This window comes from Oncorhynchus kisutch, linkage group LG1 (assembly GCF_002021735.2).
Source record: "Oncorhynchus kisutch isolate 150728-3 linkage group LG1, Okis_V2, whole genome shotgun sequence".
Lineage (NCBI taxonomy): Eukaryota > Metazoa > Chordata > Actinopteri > Salmoniformes > Salmonidae > Oncorhynchus > Oncorhynchus kisutch.
In genome coordinates this window covers 34,423,621-34,451,269 of record NC_034174.2, presented here as the reverse complement: position 1 = coordinate 34,451,269, position 27,649 = coordinate 34,423,621, and the positions used below count along the sequence as shown (strand labels likewise).

The window sequence follows — 27,649 nt, the reverse complement described above, 5'->3', positions numbered from 1 at the left end:
GCACCACAACAAACCTGCCAAGAGAGGGCCGCCCACCATCACTCACAGACCAGCCAAGAAGAGCATTAATCAGAGAGGCAACAAAGAGACCAAAGATAACACTGAAGGAGCTGCAAACCTCCACAGCGGAGATTGAAGTAAATAAGCAAACATTTGGTGTTCGCCAAAAGGCACGTGGGAGACTCTCCAAACATATGGAAGAATGGTACTCCGGTCAGATGAAACTAAAACTGAGCTTTTTGACCATCAAGGAAAACAATGTCTGGCGCAAACCCAACACCTCATCACCCCAAGAACCCTATCCCCACAGTGAAGCATGTGGGGATGATCATTGGGGAGTGAATGACGTGATCTTGTCTACAGTTGGAATGGTCTTGCATTCTTTTAAAGTAACTCTTCACAGACTAATAAAATATCACAAATCAAAGTCTAAAACTCAACTCCTCCACTATGATCACATTCTTTCATGGCCCTCCTCATCCTCTACTTGTCACTAGGCCAAAAGTGAAATGAGTTCAAGACGCATAGTTCTGTCCACAACAGTAACAACTGAAGGGACCAATCTAATGGTTACGCTCAACACTCGACAGTCATTCAATGGGCAAACAAGTCACTTACATGGCAACGAAGATGTGTCATCCCCCCCCCCCCGTTCTGTTATTATTCTGTTCCTCTGGATTTTGGATGAGTGTGGCTGAGAGAAGTCCAATATAAAACCTGGTAGGTAAGACCTTTAACACTAAATCATGGAGAGAACAGCTGGAGCGACAGTAGACATTTTCCACCTTACATCTGAGAACCAATACAATCTTCATGTTATCATTCAGTGCTGCTAGGAAATGGTTTGACGGTGGACCCTAATTTCACTAAATATGAATAAGATCATTCAGTGAAGAAGATTGCTTCCTGGGAAGAAAAAAACAAACAACACTGGTAAGAAGATAAACTGCAATTTTATCATCTTATTACATTTTTTGTTGTTGAATTTTACCCCCCTTTCTCCACAATTTCGTGGTATCCAATTGTTAGTAGTTACTATCTTGTCTCATCGCTACAACTCCCGTACGGGCTCGGGAGAGACGAAGGTCGAAAGCCATGCTTCCTCCGATACACAACCCAACCAAGCTGCACTGCTTCTTAACACAGCGCACATCCAACACGGAAGCCAGCCGCACCAATATGTCGGAGGAAACACTGTGCACCTGGCGACCTGGTTAGCGTGCACTGCGTCCGGCCCGCCACAGGAGTCGCTAGTGCGCGATGAGACAAGGATATCCCTACCGGCCAAACCCTCCCTAACCCGGACGACGCAATTGTGCATCGCCCCACGGACCTCCCGGTCGCGTCCGGCTGCAACAGAGCCTGGGCGCGAACCCAGAGTCTCTGGTGGCACAGCTAGCACTGCGATTCAGTGCCCTAGACCACATCTTATTACTTTTAAAAGCAATAATCATTCTGGAAACATATTCACATTGGTAACATCCACAAACCATTTACATTTTAGATTGTTTCATGAGAAACCCATTTAGTTGACTTAACTACCAGAACTTATTTTCAACATGAGCAACAGGAATGTAAAATCAAGTAAATCGATAAAGTGAACGGGAATAGAAACATGAAGACTTACAATGACAGCCCTGAATGAAATGACAAGCTGATGTGGAAGGTGATAATGAGCATAAATAACAGGGAATGTCTCAAACATGGAACAGTTCTGCCTTGAGTACAGTTCATTTTTTTAGAGATAGCATGAGTATTATCCTACATTTTATATTATCCTACATTATTTTATATAAATCAATAGATGTTTTACTCAAAGCAATCTGCAAAACGCTTTTAAACATAGTTGACATTCAATCTTTACAAATACTTTAAAAATGGTTCCGTTTATACTTTGATCAAGCTGCAATATACAAGAGGTAAAATGAGGCCAAACAGGTCCTCAATAATAAAATACTTTCTGATCGGTCCATAATTGTCAGGACCATTATAACCCTGTCGACCACTCCATGAACACCCATAACTAGTGACTGACTTACTATAGTAAAAAACTAAAGTGATCATAGTCATCATAGACAAAAAGGTCAAGAACAGCCTAACCCATTGAGAAACAGCCTAACCCATTGAGAAACAGCCTAACCCATTGAGAAACAGCCTAACCCATTGAGAAACAGCCTAACCCATTGAGAAACAGCCTAACCCATTGAGAATCTAATAGGATGCATTTAAGATTCATTTCACAGACAGAGATTAAGACTATTCCTGGACTGAGAATCTCCACTGAAGATGGTTTTTAGTCCAGGACCAGGCTTAATCTGTGTGGAAAACCGGCCCCAAAAGTCTGAAGTCAGTGAAATTGATTACCCTAACCTTGTAGACCGATGTAAAAACCTGGTGATGATAGTGCAAATATGTCTCCCCACATAAGGTGGTGTTATTCACATTATACAGATTCAACATGTCTAGGGTTTCACAATGAGGGGGCTTTGCATTAATAAGAGGTAAACTAGTACCTAAACAGGTATCCGGATCTATTTTGTTTATATGCTTTACCTGGCTTTTCATTTCAACCAAAGGCTTAAGTGATGAATGGATGGAAAATAATTCCATCATGACTTTGTTCAATTATCTTGTGCTTTTCAATTCCCATCCACTGTGTACAAACAAATGGTAAACAAACATGAAATCCCTGAAAGATACATCATTCAGTCACATATTCCAGGGGTGAACAGCTGAGGCTATAAGCTGTGTCCATCCTGGAGCAGCATATAATGTACATAACAACCGATGATGTATATAAACCCTGGATTGCTGATGCTATGTATTGGCCACATGTCAAAAATGATTCTAGAGCTTCCAACATCTTTTTTACAATTTAGATGTACAGAGATAGCTGTGGGGTGGCTTCAATACAACGCCCCCTATCAGTCATCCAGGGTTTATACACATAATTGAAAACAACAGTGTACATAATGCATGCGCACAGACACACACACACTCATCTTCTGGCAAAGTGCTGGTAAAAGGCCAGTTTGATCCTCTCTATAAGGTGACACAGTTTGATGGCAGGGCCCAGCTTCAGCCCCATACACTCCTGTACTGTGGGCAGGCTCAGCAACAGCAGGGCCTGACCATCGATCTCCTGTCAACACACACAACAACATGGCTCAGTGCACTGTGCGTGTGTATATGTGTACACATGTGTATTGCCTTTTCCACACCGAAGTGTGTGTGTGTGTGTCACTCCTACTTGGTCCCTGAATATGCGCGCCAGCGGGGAACAGTCAGTGGTTCTGATGAAGTGAGTCACATCAGTGATGCTCCAGCCCAGAGGACTGCTGTCCAGATGCAGCTTCTCCTGCAACTCCACCCGCCCACTCTGAGACAGAACACAAAAACAAGGAGTTCCACATATATATAGTTCTAGGATCAGTGTGTGTGTGTGTGTGTGTGTGTGTGTGTGTGTGTGTGTGTGTGTGTGTAATTATGCAACAGCCACTACCATAGGTGAGGGGGGCTGGTTATCATCATCTGAGTAGGAGGTTAATTGGGGTCCTTCCCGAGGGCGAGGTTCTGGAGGGGTGGGACGGGGAGAGGCGGGCTGGGACTTCCTCTCTAACACCTCAGAGTCACCCTGCTGCTCTGAGCCCGAATCCTCCTCACTCAGAGAGTAGTCCTCATCCAGGTCCTCCTCCTCCTCCTCTCCACTACCCTGGGGTGCAAAGAAAGAGTACAGTTATGAGTTTGATTACTTTCCATATAAAAGTTGCCCATAAAATCAGATGTAGAATCAGATTGCACTGCGTCCTACCCCAAATCCTAACCTTAAATATTCAAAAATCTCTGACCTTGGACCAGTGGTTGAGGGAAACTAAACTTCTAGCTTCTCTTCCAAAAATGTACAGCTAGGACAGCGACAAAACCTTGGAAGCCCATGGTTCTCACCCCTTCCATAGACTTACACAGTAATTATGACAACTTCCGGAGGACATCCTCCAACCTATCAGAACTCTTACAGCATGAACTGGCATGTTATTCACCCAATCAAAAGATCAGAGAATGAATCTAGTACTGAAAGCACAAGCTACAGCTAGCTAGCACTGCATAAAACGTGGTGAGTAGTTGACTCAAAGAGATAGAGTTTTGAACAAATGAATTTCTTCAAAAAGCAAGAGATGGCGAGAGAGATATTTCAAGAAAAAAAATCTATTTAAGTTTCACTTACTTAGCTAGCAAATGCAGCTAGCTAGTTTAGCCTACTCAAACACCAGGCTCAAACAGAGGGATGCTATGACTATCCAATACAACACTGGAACTCTTCCAAGTCAAGGTAAGCTTTTGGTTTTACTGATTTATTGGCACCGGGGCCCGCTGGTGTAACTGCTAAACTGCTTAATGACTGTACACTAAATTTACTGCATGATTGTAGTGGGTTTACTAATGCGTCATTAGCTTTGTTGATTATGACGTTACTTTAGCTAGTATGGTGACAACAATGTAGGCTGTGTGTAGCGGTTCTAATATGGTTTGGCTTGGAAAGGTTCTCGCCTGGTCACATACAGCTGATGTGTTGCGCAATGAAGTCCACAAGCAAAAGGACAAGGTGAGAGGAGGAGAGCACATAGGAGTGAGAAGGATTACAACATGGCTGCTATGAAAGTGAACTGTGTTCACGTGTGATCAGGGATGTATTCATTCCGCCAATTCTGTTGTAAAAACATTTCTCAAACAGAAGCACACAGAACGAAACAGGTATAAACAAACCTGGATTTGTCCAACAGAAACTTGTTTGCAACTGTTGGACTAACAATTACACCCTATATCAGCTAGATGCAGGCAAGAGTGTGCAAGGCAGTATTTAATGTCACCTCAAATTTGTCTCTTGACCTGTGTGCGCCTACGTTGTAAACTTTCATTCATAGGCAAGGTTGAAGCAACCTCATGATGGGTATAGGGAAAATTAGAGTTTCATGTAGTAGCCTACACCGATCGCTGAACTGGGTGAATGGAATATGAATGACAGTCAGCCAATATGCTGTAATGGGAAAAAAGGGGCATGAAAAAAACATTAAACAGCATCAACGCCACTGGTCAACAGAATATAATCTTTTCAAAGTGAGATTTTCACTGAACAGTTACTTTAATGTGTTGAATGTCAGTATATGCAGTACCAGTGGGGACCAAGCAGGGGTGCTGTCCACAGAGGTAAACAGGCGTTTTTTGCAGACAGACAGGGGCTTCCTCTTCTTCCTCCTGCTCCCCTCTTTGGTGCTGATATCCAGGTTAGTGTGACCGCCAGGGGGACGGCCAATACGCTTGGTCTTCTTCTTACCGTAGTAATGAGCTATAGAGTACATAGACAGACACCAAGGAAACTATCTTAGAAAAATAATAACAGGAGTGGTATACATGACTGTATAGCTAAATATTGATAAGTACATTGTAAATACAAATCGGTGTGTGTCTGTCTATACATGCATACGTGTGTGTAAGGTAGCACGTACTGTATTTAGTCTTGGTGAGCAGGGAACAGTTCTCAGAGCAGTGTTCCAGCACCATGTGAGGTGTGATGAGGTTGGGGCAGCACTCCAGCCTCACACATGTCTTCCTGCAGAACTCAGCCACCTGGTCAGCCGTACGGGAAATCCCCACAGTGGCCCGGTAACTCTTCCCTTTGTACCTACACACCACCGTCCAGAGCAGGATAGGTACACCCATTAATACGGTCTGTCAGAGACCAATGTGGCAGAGAGCATCTCTCCCAGTTCCTGCATCCAGTATGATGTTCATGGAGCAGAGAGAACATATATCCTCAGTGTCACGTGACTACTACTATTTTATCCTAATACTGTACAATCTAAACCGTCATGGTATCACTATCATGTTAGTGTTGTTATGGTGTATACTGTGGTCTGTCTATTGGTTGGGTAGACTGACTTGGCCTTGAGAGTCTCTCCCTGGCCGTGCCGCCTCAGCTCTGGGTCCTGCTGCAGCTCCCTCAGCACCCGGCTGGGCTTGTAGGCCGAGCTGATCAGCAGCGTCAACACCTGGACCACAGGGCAGGAGGAGACGGGGGGTTAGAAGTACACACTGTAGGATACAGCACAGAATTAAACAGGATACTAGAGTGGATTATGTATCTGTATGGTGATATCAGTGAGAAGTAATCTACAGGAGCGCGTGTGTTAATAATTCATTACATTTGTAAAGCGCTTTTCATTATACAGAATAATCTAAAAGTGCATAATTTTTTTTTTAAATGAACCAAATGAATAATAAAAGACACAACTAGACAGGGAAACTGACAAAGAACATAGCTGACGCTACAAGAGACACGGACACCAAGAAGCACAGCTATCAACTGAAATTCTTCCTAAAGAGAAGGTTCTTTAGGCCCCTTTTAAAGTGTGCCTACAGGTGGTCCGGGAGGGCATTATAGAGGCTGGGGGAGGTCGAGATGAAAGCCTAATCCCCCAAGGAGCGGAGATTAATCCTGGGGGCGTGTAGGAGCAGGCTATGGCTTGACCTGAGGGTGCGGGTGAGGTTTTGGAGGGAGAGCAGTTCTTTGAGATAAGGAGGGGTATTGCCACGAATACACCGGAAAGTCGATCCGGAATGAGACGGGGAGCGAGTGCAGAGATGCCATGATGGGGGTGATGTGATGGTGTTTCCACACACTGACCAGGATCCTGGAAGCACTGTTCAGGATGTATTGGGGCTTCTGAAGACTCCTGCCAGGGCTCCTGATGAAGAGTGTGTTGCAGTAGTCCAGCCCTGAGGAGATAAAGGCATGGATGAGCTTCTCTGCATCAGACTGAGTGAGGGTGGGACGGAGTTGGGCAATGTTCTTGAGGTGACAGAATGACGCTTTACGTGGCTGTCAAAGGTCAGGGAGAAATCAAGCTTTACACCCAGATTGGAAACTGAGGGAGAGAGAGAGGGATGTGCTGTCCTGCAATGTTGAGGTGTGTTATTGGTGAGTGCTGGACCTGGAGGGGGGTGCCAACATGTCGGGCCTCAGTTTTGCTGCTGTTCAGTTGAAGGACGTTTTCCTTCATCCATCTACTCAAGGCATGTGTTCATCAGCATAACAGTGGAATGAGATTCCATGCCGGGTAATGACACGATGGGGAACATGTACAGGACGAACAGGATGCGTCCAAGAACAGATCCTTGTGGTACACCGCAGGTGACGTGGTGGGTCCGGGACCTGGGCCCACCTAGCAACACATACTCAGTCCTGTGAGAGGTAGGAGTGGAACCAGCTCAGAGTTGGTCCAGACAGTCCGGTGGCATCCAGGAAGCGTTCAAGTAGGATGGGGTGGGCGACAGTGTCAAATCCTGCACTCAAGTCCAGGGGGATCAGGGGACAGGGGGAGCCTGCACCAGCAGGTCGTTGGTGACCCTGAGTAGGGCCGTTTCAGTGCTGTGGGCCGGCCAGAAACCTGACTGGAACTTCTCAAATACTGTAGGTTGTTCAGACTGAGATGGTCCTGGAGCTGTACAGCAGCCACTTTTTCTAAAACCTTGGAGAGGAAGGGGAGATTGGATGTTGGCCTGATATTTTTAGATTGAGAGGAGCTTGTAGATGTGTGCTGCTGTCTCGATCACCTCTTTCAGCACCAGAACACAGTTGCCAGGGCCGATGCTCTGGGGCAGATCTGCGATGCGGCCCTTGTTCAGGTAGGGGCCAGAGAAACAGAGGTGGTTGAAGAAGATCTTTGGGCAGCTGTACTTTCCGTTCCCCTGAGCTGCTGACAGACACAGACGTGAGATTCTCATACGCATTATTTTTGCACAAATTATTTTTCACAAGGTATTACACTCACCGCTCTCTGATTGGCTCAGATCCTGCTGCCTCGCTGCATGGGGCGTGGCTTTAAGTTGAGATCTGCCATCGGATCAAACCCAAATACACATACAGTTAGAAATAAAAACTGACATGTCAAAGTTGGGTAAGAGTAGAGGAACAGGTTCAGCTTTTTCATTTAGATTCCCACTCTCTCTCAGTAATGTGCAGTCTGCAAAAACTCACTGCTTCTCTGGTTGCACCGCGGCCACACAGCTCTTCCTTGGAGCTGCAACAGAAGAGGTCAAAAGTCAAACTACATTTGACAGTAACCGACAGATAAAACACTGACATAGACCAATCCCCAAATTGGACAGGAGGGTCTTGTTTGGAGCCTGACCTGTAGCTTTGGAGGGGTGTTGGAGGGGGTAGCCGTTACTCTCACACCAGCTGACTGGAAAGATGTCCAGGGATTCCACATGCGTGATGACGTCAGGCAGAGTCTGCTTCAACCCTGGAGAGAACACACAGAGCAGAGGGAGGAGGGTATGAGTGGCTGAACACGTAAACACTATGTAAATAGAACACTGAGAATTCAGGTAGCTGAAATTACCACACAAAACTGACTTGGTCGTAGTGATAATATTCACAAGATCAACATCCTTCCCCCAAAACCCTTACATCTCTCCAACCCAGCACTTTCTCTCCATTATACAGCTGTTCTGTTCTCACCTTCTAGACCTATCCAGATGTGCTGACCTCTGACCCTGGTTACAGTTGCCATGTGGATGTATTTAGGAGAGATGGGATTCACCGCCTCCAGCCTCATGAACTCAACAAAGTCATGATCACTCTGCTCCTGGAGGAAAAACACCTGTCATCAGTCAGTGGTATAATATATATGTGTGTGTGTGTGTGCATGTCTCACCACAGGAAAACAGCTCTCTGGCGCTCCCTCTGCGCCACACTGTTTCAGGTAATACGCCCAGTCAAAGTCTTGACCCTGGTAACCTACACACCCACATACCCAGGAACACAGTAACATTTCACTGGTAACTGCAGTACAGTGCATGAGATGAGTGTATTCCACAGACCAAGTCACTATTATTAAGTCACAAGGTCCGAGTCTCAAGTCGAGAACCGGCCGAGTCAAGTCCAAGTTGTGCAATCTAAGGGCAAGTCAAGTCACAAGTAAAAAACAAACCTTTATTTTAAAAAAATGTTTAGGCTACCAGGCAGCCCTTTTCATTGATCAATTTCAAGCAATATTGACATACCAAAAGACCAGCAGACCTATGTTAGTCATTGTTGATTGATGCCCTATTACTGGTGAGCTTGCAAAGTAAACCGTTAATATTCTTGATCACCAAACTATTTTTGGAGCTGCATATTTATTTATGGCAAACCGCTCTCCCTACAAAGTGCAGTTTGTGCTGCACCCGATCCATCAGCTGGCCAGGAAATCAGCCATCTGTTCGCTAGCTTAGTGGTTCTCAAACGGAGTGTGCACGCACACGCAATTTCTGTTCTGTCGCCTGTCATTTCAGATATAAACGGTGCTGCATTTTCAAAAACACAAGACACCTGCACTTAGAGCTGAAAGTCATTCACGTTAGCATTCAATATCCACTTGGGATATCGTGCCTGTATCCAGCAGGATCGGTTGGAAAGCATGGTTTGTCTGTAGACTTTTTCTTCCTCACAAATATCGTAATTAGTTAGCCAGAATATGTTGCATCTTCATCCCATGAGTATTGAGGTTAGAACTATCTGTAGCCAGAAGTCCTACCCACCACTGAGCTATATAACTAACCCATCCAAACTAGTCCCATCTGAAATATCCAGCTAGTATTTTGTTCTGGTAAAGATGCGTGAGTAGCAGATTGCTAAATGGTATTTTATATGAAGAAAAAAAAAGTGCCAGGAAAAACCTGAGAAAATTAAAGTGCTGTCTTGTCTGGTCATTAACCTGGATATGTGAGCCCGTCTTTGCACGCCAATGCCAATGACTGGTCAACAGTCAAGATGAGCCACTTTTTGGTTCTGAAGCACAGATGAGATGTTTTTGAAATAAGAATTTTGTGCAATGCCGTAGGTCTATGTTAGTGGCCAGATTGAATAAACAAAGGAATATATATATAAACTCCAAATGGTAGGCTATACAGAGCCTTCAGAAAGTATTCACACCCCTCGACTTTTCCCACTTTGCTGTGTTACAGCCTGAATTTAAAATTTATAAAATTGAGATTGTGTCTCTGGCCTACACACACACAATACCCCATACTGTCAAAGTGTAATTACGTTTAGACATTTTGGCAAATTAATTAAAAATTAAACGCTGAAATGTCTTGAGCCAATAAGTATTCAACACCTTTGTTATGGCAAGCCTTAATACGTTCAGGAATAAAAATTTGCTTAACAAGTCACATAACGGGCTCCCGAGTGGCACAGCAGTCTAAGGCGCTGCATCTCAGTGCAAGAGGCGTCCCTACAGTACCCGGTTCGAATCCAGGCAGTATCACACCCGGGCCGTGATTGGGAGTCCCATAGGGCAGCGCACAATTGGCCCAGCGTAGTCCTGGTTTAGCCCGGGGTAGGCCGTCATTGTAAATAAGAATTTGTTCTTAAATGACTTGCCTAATAAATCAATTTAAAAAGCTGCATGGACTCACTCTGTATGTATGCAATAATATTGTTTAACATGATTTTTGAATGTACATCTCTGTACCCCACACATACAGATAATTGTAAGGTCCTTCAGGTCCTTCAGTGATTTTCGAACACATATTCAACCACAAAGACCAGGAAGGTTTTCCAATGCCTCGCAACAAAGAGCACCTATTGCTAGATGGGTAAAAAATAAAATAAAAAGCAGACATTGAATATCCGGAGACTCTCTGCAACAAAATTAGTGACAAAACCCTGGCCAGATAAGTTCAGTCGAGTCACGAGTCTTGATGCTCCAAGTCTGAAGTTATTTTATTTTCTATCAAGTCATGTGACTCGAGTCCACACCTCTGGTTTATTCTGCCTCACCTGGAGGGGGACTGAGGGGTACCCCATTTTTAAGGCTCCACTGGACAGGGAAGATTTCAGTGCTTCCATGGTGACAGAGGAATGATGAGCCAGGCCCCGCCCCCTCACTGTCTCCCTGTAGACTGTCCATCTGCACCAGGAAGTACTGTTCATTCAACACCTGGGGAACACAATGATGACATCACTGTTGCAGCCCCATACAACTAGGTGCAACCTATCACACACTATACGTAATTGATAATCACGGAAGAAGCTGTGTGGGTGCGGTGGGGGTGTTACTGTGGTGACATCATTTATAACCATTGTGTAAATGTAACACTGAATAGCTGTGTGCCACTTCTGAAAAGACTGTGCACGCACAAAAATAATGAGATTTATAAACTTGGGAGCACACCACACGTTTCCTGTTATAAATCAGACCTGTGGTGAAACTGTGTACGCGTGAACGAGCATTATAACTCCACATGAAAACTGCCCATCATTCACCTTCTATGGTGACAATAATGCCCTTATTTGCTGTATACTTTGGAAGTATTGGAATTAGGCCAAGACAGTTTCTAAGGAAATAGCAATGCAAGGCGAACTTAATCAATTGTCTCTGGAGAGGTGGGCAGACTGTTTTCTTTTGCTTTTGCTGTGTCTGAACATGTCAGAAAGACAAAACCAATTGGAAATTGTTGAAGACCTGTAAAAAGATTGTTTGATATATCAATAAAATGTTGTATATACTTTTCCCCAAACCTCAATATGCTGCACTGCCCGCGAATTCTGAAACTTTGTCTACAGTAGGCCTACTGCTTACAGTGGTAGTCTACAGTAGGCCTACTGCTTACAGTGGTAGTCTACAGTAGGCCTACTGCTTACAGTGGTAGTCTACAGTAGGCCTACTGCTTACAGTGGTAGTCTACAGTAGGCCTACTGCTTACAGTGGTAGTCTACAGTAGGCCTACTGCTTACAGTGGTAGTCTACAGTAGGCCTACTGCTTACAGTGGTAGTCTACAGTAGGCCTACTGCTTACAGTGGTAGTCTACAGTAGGCCTACTGCTTACAGTGGTAGTCTTCACACTTCAATGCAAAAAAGTGTTTAACGTCTGTTGGTGACATGGGGGCATTACCTTGGTGACAGTAGCTGGGCTGATGTTAAAGGGGGCATTACCTTGGTGACAGTAGCTGGGCTGATGTTGAAGGGGGCATTACCTTGGTGACAGTAGCTGGGCTGATGTTGAAGGGGGCATTACCTTGGTGACAGTAGCTGGGCTGATGTTAAAGGGGGCATTACCTTGGTGACAGTAGCTAGGCTGATGTTGAAGGGGGCATTACCTTGGTGACAGTAGCTGGGCTGATGTTGAAGGGGGCATTACCTTGGTGACAGTAGCTGGGCTGATGTTGAAGGGGGCATTACCTTGGTGACAGTAGCTGGGCTGATGTTGAAGGGGGCATTACCTTGGTGACAGTAGCTGGGCTGATGTTGAAGGGGGCATTACCTTGGTGACAGTAGCTGGGCTGATGTTGAAGGGGGCATTACCTTGGTGACAGTAGCTGGGCTGATGTTAAAGGGGGCATTACCTTGGTGACAGTAGCTAGGCTGATGTTGAAGGGGGCATTACCTTGGTGACAGTAGCTGGGCTGATGTTGAAGGGGGCATTACCTTGGTGACAGTAGCTGGGCTGATGTTGAAGGGGGCATTACCTTGGTGACAGTAGCTGGGCTGATGTTGAAGGGGGCATTACCTTGGTGACAGTAGCTGGGCTGATGTTGAAGGGGGCAGCGGGGTTCACCGCCTCCAACTTCATCCCCTCAGAGAAGCAGTGAGGAGAGAGGACTGGCCTGTCCTACAAACACACAGAAGATATGTCATAGGGAGACAGAGAGGGCAGAGAGAGGGAGATGTAAAGCGTACCTTAAAGAAGTCTCGATTGAAGGCTTCTTCTTTAGGCTGTCTGATGGTCTTTCTCACCTCCTCCCACTCTGCTTCACTGCGCAAACCACAAAGCACTGAAACACAGCAGTGACATTATCACTAAGTAACTCATTAATACTTAAACACACACAAAGCATCCAAACAAACACAAACAGTGGTCAGCAGGCAACCAGCCCAGCATTAATACACCTTATTCAAGGACCAGGGTTGGTCAACAGCACCACAAGGTGCACCACAAGGTGCTGAAGCAGTTCTGTTCCTTACCAGCAGGTGGGGTGAGAGAGCAGCTGTTCTCCTCAGCCCAGCCAGGTGGGTACAGGAGGGGGTCCAGGTAGGTCCAGGTAGAATATCCATCGCCTGTTCAGTGATTGGGTGAGCCCCTCTGTCCCAGCGTAGCGCAGACACAGACGGCCCCCTATGTTGTCCTCCACCTGCGCCCCCCAGGCCACCCCTGGGTCCATACATACTGGGAAACAGGTCTGCTGGGTCTCCCCCTGCCTGAGCCTGGACATGTTGACATTTTTTTATTTAAAAAAATACTGAAAATGTAAAAAAAGAATCAAGCTTTTCTGACATGAGGTGATGTTGAATAGGTCCTAGCAATAGTTATGGTCCTTGTGTCCCCACTCCTCCCTCTCCCACTCACCCCCTGCAGCAGGTGTGCTGGTGCACTCCCTCCCTGAGCCAGAGCCTCCTCTAGGACAGCCTCCCAGTCACCATGTTTCTCACGGACACCTGGACCCACATCACATTCATAAATTGTGTGTGTATCTTTAAGCTGTTAATTCCTGTATACAGTTGAAGTCAGAAGTTCCCATACTGTACACTTAGGTTGGAGTCATTAAAACTTGTTTTTCAACCACTCCACAAATGTCTTGTTAACAAACTATAGTTTTGGCAAGTCGGTTAGGACATCTACTTTGTGCTTGAAACACAAGTCATTTTTCCAACAATTGTTTACAGAGATTATTTCATTTATAATTCACTGTATCACAATTCCAGTGGATCAGAAGTTTACATACACTAAGTTGACTGTAACTTTAAATATCTTGGAAAATTCCAGAAAATGATGTCATGGCTTTAGAAGCTTCTGATAGGCTAATTGACTTCATTTGAGTCAATTGGAGGTGGACCTGTGGATGTATTTCAAGGCCTACCTTCCAACTCAGTGCCGATTTGCTTTACATCATGGGTAAATCAAAAGAAATCAGCCAAGACCTCAGAAGAAAAATTGTAGACCTCCACAATCTGGTTCATCCTTGGGAGCAATTTCCAAATGCCTGAAGGTACCACGTTCATCTGTAGCACACAATTCTAAACATCACAGGACCACGCAGCCGTCATACCACCCAGGAAGGAGACACGTTCTGCCTCCTAGAGATGAACGTACTTTGGTGCGAAAACTGCAAATCAATCCCAGAATAACAGCAAGGGACCTTGTGGAGATGCTGGAGGAAACAGGTACAAAAGTCTCCACTTCCACATGTCAAATATTGACATAACCTGAAAGGCCGCTCAGCAAGGTAGAAGCCACTGCTCCAAAACCGCGATAAAAAAGCCAGACTACGGTTTGCAACTGCACATGGGGACAAAGATCGTACTTTTTGGAGAAATGTCCTCTGGTCTGATGAAACAAAAATAGAACTGTTTGGCCATAATGACCATCGTAATGTTTGGAGTAAAAAGGGGGAGACTTGCAAGCCGAAGAACACCATCCCAACCGTGAAGCACGGGGGTGGCAGCATCATGTTGTGGGGGTGCTTTGCTGAAGGAGGGACTGGTGCACTTCACAAAATAGATGGCATCATGAGGTAGGAAAATTATGTGGATATTATATTGAAGCAACATCTCAAGACATCAGTCAGGAAGTTAAAAACCTCTTAGAACTACCCATCCTGGATCCGGTATATTTGTCATCAGCAACGCTGAATAGCATAGCGCAACAGTCAAAAAATATTACTAGAAAATATTCATATTCATGAAATCACAAGTGAAATATAGCAAAACACAGCTTAGCCTTTTGTTAATCACCCTGTCGTCTCAGATTTTGAAATCATGCTTTACAGCAAAAGCAATACAAGCGTTTGTGTAAGTTTATCGATAGCCTAGCATAGCATTATGTACACTTAGCATCAGGAAAATGGTCACGATAATCAGAAAAGCAATCAAATTAACCGTTTACCTTTGATGATCTTCAGATGTTTTTACTCACGAGACTTCCAGTTAGACAGTAAATGTTCCTTTTATTCCATAAAGATATTTCTTATATTCAAATACCTCCGTTAGTTTGGTGCGTTATGCCCAGGAATCCACCGGAATTAGCGGTCACGACAACGCAGACAAAAATTCCAAATTATATCCATAATGTCGACAGAAACATGTCAAACGTTTTTTTATAATCAATCCTCAAGGTATTTTTCAAATATCTATTCGATAATATATCAACCGGGACAGTTGGCTTTTCACTAGGACCGGGAGGAACAATGGCTGCCTCTCTCTTTTGTGCAAAAATCACTCTGAGAGCCCCCAACTGACCACTTATGTAATGTGGTTGTTCACGCTCATTCTTCAAAATAAAGGCCTGAAACTATATCTAAAGGCTGTAAACACCTTAGGGAAACCATAGAAAAAGGAATCTGGTTGATATCCCTTTCAATGGTCAATAGGGATGCATAGGAACACAGAGCTTTCAAAATAAGAGTAACTTCCTGATTGGATTTTTATCAGGCTTTCGCCTGTGATATCAGTTCTGTTATACTCACAGACAATATTTTTACAGTTTTGGAATCTTTAGAGTGTTTTCTATCCTAAGCTGTCAATTATATGCATATTCTAGCATCTGGTCCTGACAAATAGGCCGTTTACTTTGGGAACGTTATTTTTCCAAAAATAAAAAGTGCCCCCTAGCTTCAAGAGGTTAAAGCTTGGTCACAAATGGATCTTCCAAATGGACAATGACCCCAAGCATACTTCCAAAGTTGTGGAAAAAAGGATTAAGGACAACAAAGTCAAGGTATTGGAGTGGCCATCACAAAGCCCTGACCTCAATCCTATAGAAAATTTGTGGGCAGAACTGAAAGCGTGTGCGAGCAAGGAAGCCTACAAACCTGACTATTACACCAGCTCTGTCAGGAGGAATGGGGCAAAATTCACCCAACGTATTGTGGGAAGCTTGTGGAAGGCTCCTGAAACGTTTGACCCAAGTTAAAACATTTAAAAGCAATTCTACCAAATAATAATTGAGTGTATGTAAACTTCTGACCCACTGGGAATGTGATGAAATAAATAAATAATTCTCTCTACTATTATTCTGACATTTCACATTCTTAAAATAAAGTGGTGATGCCAACTGGCCTAAAACAGGTCATTTCTACTTGGATTAAATGTCAGGAATTGTGAAAAACTGAGTTTAAATGCATTTGGCTAAGGTGTAAGTAAACTTCCTACTTCAACTGTATATGGAAAAACTGTGTATTCCAATACATTTATTTGAGCACAGGGCCCAACCGGTCTACAGCAACACAAACGTATATTGCCATTAACCCCTATGTCACCCCCTCACCATTGGGTGGTCTCATTGGCCGCCCCTGCTGCCTACCCCACCCCAGAGGGTGGAGGTCAGAGGTCATGATGTCAGACCAGAAGTCTGCTCGTCGGTCGTCATGGTAACCCTCATAGCGCAGCAGCAGCAGTTGGCCACAGGCAGTGATGATGGTAGCCACCCAGTAGGGTTGGTCAGGTTCTGAACGCACAGACACCTCCAGCATCATCCCTGGGGCCAGCCCTGTCTGCAGGCTACGGTCCACCTGACAGGGAAAGACAACTATAATTCATGTGTGAGTGGATATACAATAAATAGGGCCCTGACCAGGAAAAACACTGGGCCCTAACTATAAGTACCATATCTGCAAATGGGCCCTGATGCAGTGAAATAAGACATACATGTTTGAAGGCGTGATGTGGAACAGCCAATACTCCATTCTCCTCCAGATATTCATCCCAGTTGAAGTCAGACTCCAGGTCAGAGCCCCCTGCTGAAAGACACAAACTCATTTATAAAGACAGAAAAATACACCACTGCCATTGAACCATTGTGAGACTCACCAGATTCCTGTGCCTCGGGGTTCATGATGCCCCTACTGTGTTCCCAACACCACCCAGAAGACTGTATTAGCAGTAGCTAAAACCACTTTAGATCCACCTGAAAAAGATACAAAGACGACATGAAATAAACATGTCTGTGTTTAGTGCCTGGTACTCAGTAACTACAACACACTTATACAGTTCCACTTCCAAGACAAAAAAAAGGTTAGCACTCATGAAGATTTAGGTAGGTTGAGAGGAGAGTTGCAATAGGAAAGCTGTCTGTTTTGAATGTGGGACCTTCAGGCACGGCCGGCCTGCTCATTAGGCATCTGCCTACAAAACATCATTCTGCCCCAAAACAATGGCAATTTCTCTCAACCAGTGGCATATGGGTTTTTCAGGTGAGCGTTGATGCCGCCCTGTGATAAGTAGTGCCCACTTTGTCAAAGGCTGGGGTGCAAAATATGTTGCTTGTCCATTCCCAGTGTGCCCCTCCAGGGTGCTGTTGGAGAGACACATCGCTGCGGTGCTCCACCCCAAAATTGTATTTCACTTTTATTTAACCAGGTAGGCTAGTTGAGAACAAGTTCTCATTTACAACTGCGACCTGACCAACATAAAGCAAAGCAGTGCGACACAAACAACAGAGTTACACATGGAATAAACAAACATACAGTCAATAACACAATAGAAAAGTCTATATACAGTGTGTGCAAATGAGGTAAGATAAGGGAGGTAAGGCAATAAATAGGCCATAGTGGCAAAATAATTACAAATTGTGAGCTGTGAGCTGCTCTGACAGCTGGTGCTTAAAGTTAGAGAGGGACATACGAGTCTCCAGCTTCAGTGATTTTTGCAATTCGTTCCAGTCATTGGCAGCAGAGAACTGGAAGGAAAGGCAATTGGCTTTGGGGGTGACCAGTGAATTATACCTGCTGGAGCGCGTGCTAGCGCATGCTACGGGAAAGTTTATGGCCTTTTCTGTAGCCTACAGGCTGGAGATAGACTGTATGAATGTATTGAGACTGACACTTTTTACATCATGCAGGTTTCTCCAATCAACTAGCCTAACCTAAATGCTGCCCAATCAAATAAAAGATATGTTAACAAAAATATCCTAAAAACAGGCCAGGTCAAAGTAAAACGGACAATATGGAATGGCCATTCACAACTGTCGTCCAGGAGTTTCACCCCATTGTCATGATCAGTGGTTTCAAGTTTGTATCTGTACATTTTTGACAAGCTGATCATGCGAAAAATAATATACTTCTGCATGTCCTGCTGTGTAAACACATTGCAAATAGGCTCACCATAACTCCTAAAAAGTTGGGTAGTGGCCTACGATATTCAGAGCTTAAAATAGTCAAATTGATTTAACACAGGAATAAGGACTAATACAGTCAATGCAACGGCCTGTTTTACAAATGGTGGGCCTACCACATGGATGGGCATTCATAAAATTCCATTGCGGGCAGACATGGTAGGCCACGCCTAAGTAAACAGGAACCGAAGTATTTTTGGGGTGTTTTACAAACTGTAGGCCACTTAGCCGTCGCCTTGTTTTTTTTGTTGCAGTCTGGACCGGCCTTGATTTCCACGGACATTGGATTTTGGTCCGGACCAAATATGAACCAATCATAGACGTCTATGTTTGGTTCAGATTTGGTGTGGTCCAGACCAACCTTGATTTCAACATCAACTGACATTGATTTTTGGTCCGGTCCGGATTTCAACGCGCGGAATATATATATTTTAAAAGTCTGGAAACACGTATTTTAAACTTTAATTCATAACCAAAAATGAACCTGACTTCAACATCCGGAATATATGTATTTTTCAATGTTTTTCATGCTTTTTCAACGTCCTGGAAAATACTTACTTTCCCCCCAAAATTCAGAACCTAAACTGGAAAATATTTTAGACGTCTTTTCAACGTCAAGGACCGGCCCTGCCTTTAAGCTTTCTTTCAATTCAATATTACTGTCAATCTCTCTCCCTTCTCTGTCAGGGGTGATCAGTCTCAGGAAGGATTAGAGCCCTGCTTAAAGCAGGCTATCTGGCCTAGACCCATTCCTACCACACACACAGCCTTCGACCAGCCCATGAGTTGTTGACATCTTTATTCATTTAAGAAGTCATTAACTGAACTCATCCTGAGAAATCCCTGCCTGATATCCTCCGATAACGTCAATGTGACAAAGCAGTGATATCAAACGATGAGTGTGCACTTTTAAGGTTATAAACTGCACTAATATATATATATATATATATATATAGCATACTCTGCCTCCCGCCTGCAGTGACAGGTGTTCCCGCCAGTAGGTTAACAACGTCCCATCTCAGAAAAGGGGTAGGTTGACCATGGCGTGGCAAAACCAGCACAAAAATGCTAAAGCCTGCCTACACATATGTTGATACTTTGTTTATGTTAGGTTGCAATAAACAGTATAGGTCACATTTTGCCACAGAATAGCGTGGAACGGTGTAATCGGCTACACTGTATATTATTTTACAATGTTACATTAGACGCTTGCAATGATACATCGCAAGCTAAACAACCATGAAATAAAACATTGACTACAAAAAAAAACGAGTCAGACTTTTCAGGGAAAGGTTGTGTCAGCATCAGCAATATGACAATCTGTTGACACAATATTGCAGGCAAAGACGTCATGCGCCCAGCTCAACTTTAAATTCTATATTGTGGTCGTGATCAAAATTGAATTCACAACATTGAAAAGAGAATAACACAACCAGGCGTGCCTCTGGCGGTTTTGCAATGTTGATCGTGGATATCAATCTGTGCAATGAAAATGATCGGGTGCGCGAAGCTTGCACACCGTTCCCACTGTCCACGAGCAAGTTTGCAGCTGAAATGTCAAGTATTAGTATGGCGCTGCGTACTCAATAGAGCACAACACAGCTTCTTTGACACCAGGAAAAAACACACGTGAGCCACTAAGGCAGCTGAAAATGCGTTTGCCCGTTAGTACATTGTAAATATTAGCTAAGTATTTTATAAACTTACGTGAATCTCAACGTTTCCTAGTTTTTCCAAGTAAATTTAAAACATCTCCCTCGCAAGCCTCTCTTGTTCTCTGCTTCCTTGCAATATATCACAAACCTCAACTGCGCATGCTCGATCATTTACTTTCTCAAACTGGGGCTGTCAAGAGGAAAAGGCGTCCCGCACCGATGGACTTGGTCATATAATTCAGCGATTAGAGGAAAAATATGAACATACTCTGCCCCAAACTTTGTGTTGTCTTTGTTTAAATTACAACAGCATATCAAAATCAATTCAAAAACAAAGACACGCGGTCAAGGATAAGCAAAAGAAAATAGGCCTACACAGGCTGTCGTCGTGAGCCATGCAATCAAATGTATTTATAAAGCCCTTTCTACATCAGCCGATGTCACAATGTGCTGTACAGAAACCCAGCCTAAGACCCCAAACAGCAAGCAATGCAGGTGTAGAAGCACGGTGGCTAGGAAAAACTCCCTAGAAAGGCCAGAACCTAGGAAGAAACCAAGAGAGGAACCAGGCAATGTGGGGTGGTCAGTCCTCTTCTGGCTGTGCCGGGCAATCAATTATACAGCACACTAACTGTATGAAACGCAATATGGATTGCAAAGTGCTGTCTTGTGCATTGTGCTTATATTTAGCCATGTATGTTTTAGCTTTCTGTATTTACAGTGCTGTGCATCTGTCTTGCTATCTACATTTATTCAGACCAGTAGATATATCAACAATGCAATTCAATACCCTATCTTTTGACTTGTCTGCATCGAATTCTCTATAGACTAAAGGCAACTTTTCATTTGTATGGTATATTTCTGTAGGCCAAAATACATGATTGTTTTAGACTTTGCAGGTAGGATTATAGACTTTTTTTCCATTTGACTATAGACTTTTTTTTCTCTCGCAGGGAGGAGACTGAAGCAGTAATTAGGTCTACTCCGTTTCCATGGCAACAGCACCAAGAGACGCACTAAAGGACAGATGTGGGGTGGTGGGAAACTCGATGCAAATACTTCCATTGAATTTCCATTATTTATACTAGACAATATTCCCTGCCATCATGCAGAGTAAATTGGCAGATCCATTATATTACATGCGCGTTCTACAAAACTAAAAATGTACTATTTTGCTATGTTTTCAACAACAATATGGGACGACAAGATGCCGTAATGCACTAGTATCTTATCTGGCCTAGGCTACAACAAAACAATCAGCCAAAATCTACCTGTAGGCCGTCATTGTAAATAACAATTTGTTCTTAACTGACCTGCCTAGTTAAATAAAAGTAAATTAAATACAAAAATACCTCTGAAGCATTACAAAACGTGCAGTTGAAACAGTGTTTTTAGTGCTTGCTCCAATGACTAGACTTGCTCACATACAGGTAACTGCCAAAATAAAGGAAACACTTGAGTAAATGAGGGATACAAATTATATTGAAAGCAGGTGCTTCTACACAGGTGTGGTTCCTGAGTTAAATAAGCAATCCCATCATGCTTAGGGTCATGCATAAAAATGCCCAGTTACTGAATATTTTGGCTACCATGGCTGAAAGAGCAGATCTCAGTGACTTTGAAAGAGGGGTCTCAAAAGGGGGTGTGTATATGAGATCTCAACCCGATTGAACACTTATGGGAGATTCTGGCGCCTGAGACAGCGTTTCCCACCTTCTCGTGGAAGTATGTGGTCGCATCCAATGTTCCCTCATATTGTTTTTACCACTGATCCAATGTCTGGTCTGTGCAACTTCCAGTGCACGTTTGCTGTGAACACAGGCTGTACCAGCTTAAAGTTACAGTGTCAGTCAGTGGTGAAGTAGGCTACTTGATCATACTGTAGGCCTATCAGAGTTGCCTTCCATCAAAAACAATGGATAAATGCATACCATAACATTTGAACATGGAAATTGTTTTTCTGTCATTCAGTCTACAAGACTTTTAAAAACATGCAGGACTTGACATTAACCTGTTTATCCAAATGTCCTTCAGACAAGGTCACTGAAAATGTGTTGTTTGATGCAAGAAACCCCATTACAAAATAAAATGCATTATTATTCCCATACCATTATTTTTTTAATTTAATTTTTACCCCTTTTTCTCCCCAATTTCGTGGTATCCAATTGTTTTTAGTAGCTACTATCTTGTCTCATCGCTACAACTCCCGCACGGGCTCGGGAGAGCTGCACCAATGTGCACACCGTGCACCTGGCAACCTTGGTTAGCGCGCACTGTGCCCGGCCCGCCACAGGAGTCGCTGGTGCGCAATGAGACAAGGATATCCCTACCGGCCAAGCCCTCCCTAACCGGGAATACTCTAGGCCAATTGTGCGTCGCCCCACAGACCTCCCGGTCGCGGACGGTTACGACAGAGTCTAGGAGCGAACCCAGAGTCTCTGATGGCACAGCTGGTGCTGCAGTACAGCGCCCTTAACCACTGCGCCACCCAGGAGGCCCCCCCATACCATTATTACAGATAATCAGACAAATGATCTGTCACCAGTGGCTGTTTTCATGGTTCAGTCGTAGTTTTACCATCTGTATTGCTGTTAAACCTCTCTTAACCGAGGTTAGGTTTCGTTAGGTTAGGTTAGGGGGGGGGGGCATGAGGGGTGGTCGGCGGAGCAGCGGAGAGTGGAAGAGCGGGTCATCAGTCCGGTGCCATCTGTGCCAGCTCCCAGTACTCACCATGAAGAGCCAGAGACCGTCAGGGAGGCGATGGAGAAGTTGGGAGAGAGATGAGAGAAATATTATGTAGGTGTGTTCTGCATGGCATCCGACCTGAAGAGCCTGTCAGCAGTCTGGTGAGTCCTGTGCCAGTTTTTCCCCACCCTTCCAAAAAGGGGGGGGGTTACGACCCGCACAGGAGCAGCCACCGACACTAGTCACCCACCCTAACCCCCCCATTTGGTTTCAGGTTTTGCGGCCGGAGTCTGCACCTTTGGGGGCGGGGGGTGTACTGTCACGCCCTGAACATAGAGAGCCCTTGTTTCTCTATGGTGTAGTAGGTCAGGGCGTGACTAGCGGGTGTTCTAGTTCAACATTTCTATGTTGGTGTTTTGTATGGTTCCCAATTAGTGGCAGCTGGTAATCATTGCCTCTAATTGGGGATCATATTTAGATAGCCATTTTTCCCACCTGTGTTTGTGGGATATTGTTTTGTGTTTGTGCACCACTTCTTCACGTTTCGTTATTGGTTTATTGTTTTTGTTTAAAATTTCACCGAAATAAAGATGTGGAACTTCAATCACGCCAATTGGTCCACTTGGTACGACCATCGTGACCGTATCTAGTTTATGTCTTTTGTACCTTGTCGCTTGTCTTTGTTTTTTTAAATTTGCGCTTTTAGGTTCAACTAAGATCTTCAGTTTACATTGTACCTTGTCCTTTACACGTCATTTCTCTCTTAAGACATGACGCAGCCTAGTGTAGCCCATCCAGCTGGAGGGAATGGCTTTAATTTTCTCACTTGAAACTGCAGGGGCATAAATAATCCAGTTAAATGTAGTAAGGTGCTACAGCACCTTCATCAATTGAAAGCTCACATCTTTCTCCAAGAAACTCATCTGAAGGTATCACAACACTCAAGTCTTAGGTGCAGATGGGTGGGTCAGGTGTTCCATTACTCATTTCAAAGGCAAGAGGGGTGGCTATTGTACTTCACAGATCGATACCTTTTACATGTTCCAATGTGATTGCAGATCCCCATAGTAGATACATAATTGTCAGTGGTAGGCTGCTCAATACAAAGGTACTTCTTAATATTTATGCTCCTAATTGGGACAATGGTGATTTTTCTACACACCCAGATATGTCTTCCCATATGTTGATCTTAGGTGGTGACTAACTGTTGGCTAGACCCACATTTGGATTGATCCTCCACTAAAACTACCACCTTATCAACCTCAGCTAGAGTTGTCCGAACCTTTGTCTGAATTCGCCGTTTCAGATCCTTGGAGAATGTTTAATCCAGCTGGAAAAGCACACTCTTTTTTTCTTAGCAGTTCACCACACTTTTACTTCCTTGTAGATGACAAACTCCTCCATTCCATATCTTCATGATCATATAATCCAATTGTTGTATCTGACCACGCCCCGGTTACTATGGAAGTAGCCTTTCAAAATGTTGACAATCTGCGACGGCCTTGGTGGCTAAATACTCAACTGCTCAGCAATGAACACTTTGTCAATTTTGTTTTGAGTCAAATCGACTTTTTCATGATTACAAATAGAACCCCGAACATCTCTGCGTCTACTCTCTGGGAAACTTTGAAAGCTTATATCAGAGGTGAAATGATTTCCTACACCGCACATGAGAAACTGAAAAGGGATAGGCTATCTATGTTAACACACTGTATTGCCCAATTAGATGACATTTATGACATTTCACCATCCCCGGATATTTATAAGGAACGTTTAACTCTGCAAGCAGAATTTGACACATTAACAGACCAGGTTACTGAACTGCTTGTCAAGTCTAGGAGCACTTACTATGAACAAGGAGAAAAAGCCAGTAAATTATTAGCTCACAACTTACGTCAACTATCATCATTATTTCAGATTCCTAAAATTCGTACATCATCTGGGATATCATTAGATCCTAGAGGGATCAATGATGAGTTCAAGAGATTTTACCAGTCTCTATATACTTCAGAATGTAAAGCGGATACATTGGAATTGGATGATTTCTTCCACTCACTTCCTGTGCCTTCTGTCAGCCGGGATTTGGTTAAAAAATTAGAGCAGCCAATCACTGTTGAAGAATTGTCTAATGCTGTCAAATCCCTTCAATCTGGGAGAAGCTCAGGGCCTGATGGCTACTCGACAGAGTTTTATAAAAAGTTTATCTCCAAAATAGCCCCTATTCTAATTGAAATGTACAATGAAGCATTTGTAAATGGTGCTCTCCCACAGACTCTCACTCAGGCAACCATTTGTCTTATTCTTTAAAAAAACAAAGACCCTCTTGACTGTGCATCATACCATCCAATTAGCCTGCTAAATGTTGACTATGGCAACGCTTCTGGAAACAGTCCTCCCATTAATTACCGGATCAAACAGGATTTATTAAAAATAGACACTCATTCTTCAATCCTCGACGATTATTTAATATTTTATATAATCTTTCTGTCGTCAATACCTCTGAAGCCATTATATCCCTGGATGCGGAGAAAGCGTTTGATTGGGTGGAATGGAAATACCATTTTTACACTCTAAATAAATTCGCCTTTGGTTCCAAATTCATGGCTTGGATAAGACTTCTGTACTCATCCCCTCAAGCCTCTGTCAGGACTAATAACACTCAGACTGCTTCCCTTTGCAACGATCGACACGCCAGGGTTGCCCTTTAAGTCCCTTACTGTTTGCCCTCGCCATAGAACCACTTGCAATAACACTTCGCTCCAACCCCCTCATCAAAGGTATAGTCAGATACGGACACGGACACAAACTGTCTTTACATGCAGATTATTTATTATTATACACATCCAACCTTTCTGTCTCTGTTCCTGCTGCCCTTGCCACTTTCACATCCTTTGGTCACTTATCAGGGTATTAACTGAATCTCAGTTAAAGCGAATTGATGCTGCTGAATATGGCCGCAAAAAAAATCCCCTTTACATAACTTGCCATTTAAAATTGCTCACAGTAGTTTTATTTATCTCGGGGTACATGTCACAATCAGATTTGAAAACCAAGATTTGAAAAAGATTTGAAAAATCAAGCCAACTTTGCTCCTCTTTTAACCCATACTAAGGACGATTTGGAACACTGGTCTTTGCTACAACTCTCCTTAGTCGCAATAATTAATTATATTAAAATGAATACTCTCCCAAAATTCTTATATCTCTATCAGTGCCTTCCGATTTTTCTTCCCAATACATTTTTCAAAAAGATTGACGGCCTAATTCTACCGTTTATATGGGACAAAAAGCCTCCCAGGATGCGAAAACAGATTTTGCAGAGGCTCAAACCAGACGGCGGTCTAGCTCTACCGGATTTCAGAATCTATTATTGGGCCGCTAACCTTAGGATCATTCACTACTGGTTGCAGAGCAGAGAGATATTCCCACCCCCAATTTGGCTAGAGATGGAGGCTGCCTCGTCTATACTGGCATCACTTGTCTTCCCTTACTCCTCCTTCACCAAAAATATAATCTTCACCAAAAATATAATCTGTTTTGAATTGCATAAAGTTGGAAAAAATTAAACGCACACTCAATGGGTCTGTAGACAAATTCTATGCAATATGGGCTCCCTTCTTTTTTTAAACGAATACATTTCCCTGCCGTTCCAGGGTGATGTATATTTATATATTGGTGAGGTAAGAGGCCTGGTATGTGCATACAAGACATCTCGGATGTTAAGGACGGTATTATCTGTAATAGTTGACCTATAACTGTATCAAAATATATACACTGCTCAAAAAAATAAAGGGAACACTAAAATAACACATCCTAGATCTCAATGAATGAAATATTCTTATTAAATACTTTTTTCTTTACATACTTGAATATGCTGACAACAAAAGAACACAAAAATTATCAATGGAAATCAAATTTATCAACCCATGGAGGTCTGGATTTGGAGTCACACTCAAAATTAAAGTGGAAAACCACACTACAGGCTGATCCAACTTTGATGTAATGTCCTTAAAACATGTCAAAATGAGGCTCAGTAGCATGTGTAGCCTCCACGTGCCTGTATGACCTCCCTACAACGCTTGGGCATGCTCCTGATGAGGTGGTGGATGGTCTCCTGAGGGATCTCCTCCCAGACCTGGACTAAAGCATCCACCAACTCCTGGACAGTCTGTGGTGCAACTGCTGATGTCCCAGACACACTCAATTGGATTCAGGTCTGGGGAACGGGCGGGCCAGTCCATAGCATCAATGCCTTCCTGGCGTTGGTGGATGGAGTGAGACATGATGTCCCAGATGTGCTCAATTGGATTCAGGTCTGGGGAACGGGCGGGCCAGTCCATAGCATCAATGCCTTCCTCTTGCAGGAACTGCTGACACACTTCAGCCACAGGAGGTCTAGCATTGTCTTGCATTAGGAGGAGCCCAGGGCCAACCGCACCAGCATATGGTCTTACAAGGGGTCTGAGGGTCTCATCCCGGTACCTAATGGCAGTTAGGCTACCTCTGGCGAGCACATGGAGGGCTGTGCAGCCCCCCAAAGAAATGCCACCCCACACCATGACTGACCTACCGCCAAACCGGTCATGCTGGAGGATGTTGCAGGCAGCAGAACGTTCTCCACGGCGTCTCCAGACTGTCACGTCTGTCACATGTGCTCAGTGTGAACCTGCTTTCATCTGTGAAGAGCACAGGGCGCCAGTGGCGAATTTGCCAATCTTGGTGTTCTCTGGCAAATGCCAAACGTCCTGCACGGTGTTGGGCTGTAAGCACAACCCCCACCTGTGGACGTCGGGCCCTCATACCACCCGCATGGAGTCTGTTTCTGACCGTTTGAGCAGACACATGCACATTTGTGTCCTGCTGGAGGTCATTTTGCAGGGCTCTGGCAGTGCTTCTCCTTGCACAAAGGCGGAGGTAGCGGTCCTGCTGCTGGGTTGTTGCCCTCCTACGGCCTCCTCCACATCTCCTGATGTACTGGCCTGTCTCCTGGTAGTGCCTCCATGCTCTGGACACTACGCTGACAGACACAGCAAACCTTCTTGCCACAGCTCGCATTGATGTGCCATCCTGGATGAGCTGCACTACCTGAGCCACTTGTGTGGGTTGTAGACTCCGTCTACCACTAGAGTGAAAGCACCGCCAGCATTCAAAAGTGA

The 27,649-nt window shown here is 44.1% G+C and overlaps 1 protein-coding gene across 1 annotated transcript; it reads right to left on the bottom strand.

Annotated features, from left to right (window-relative positions):
• Window positions 1–937: 937 nt before the first annotated feature.
• On the bottom strand, window positions 938–19,977 carry LOC109873659 (scm-like with four MBT domains protein 1). Its single transcript, XM_031822474.1, is given in 23 exon segments — window positions 938–3,142; window positions 3,251–3,379; window positions 3,503–3,712; window positions 5,172–5,344; window positions 5,505–5,680; window positions 5,938–6,047; window positions 7,612–7,751; window positions 7,830–7,891; window positions 8,036–8,078; window positions 8,190–8,303; window positions 8,522–8,648; window positions 8,718–8,800; window positions 10,826–10,985; window positions 12,557–12,658; window positions 12,727–12,821; window positions 13,012–13,090; window positions 13,092–13,212; window positions 13,214–13,251; window positions 13,394–13,482; window positions 16,310–16,553; window positions 16,690–16,781; window positions 16,852–16,948; window positions 19,862–19,977. Coding segments are annotated over 22 exon segments (2,556 nt in total). The 5' UTR covers window positions 16,877–16,948; window positions 19,862–19,977; the 3' UTR covers window positions 938–2,998.
• Window positions 19,978–27,649: the final 7,672 nt, after the last annotated feature.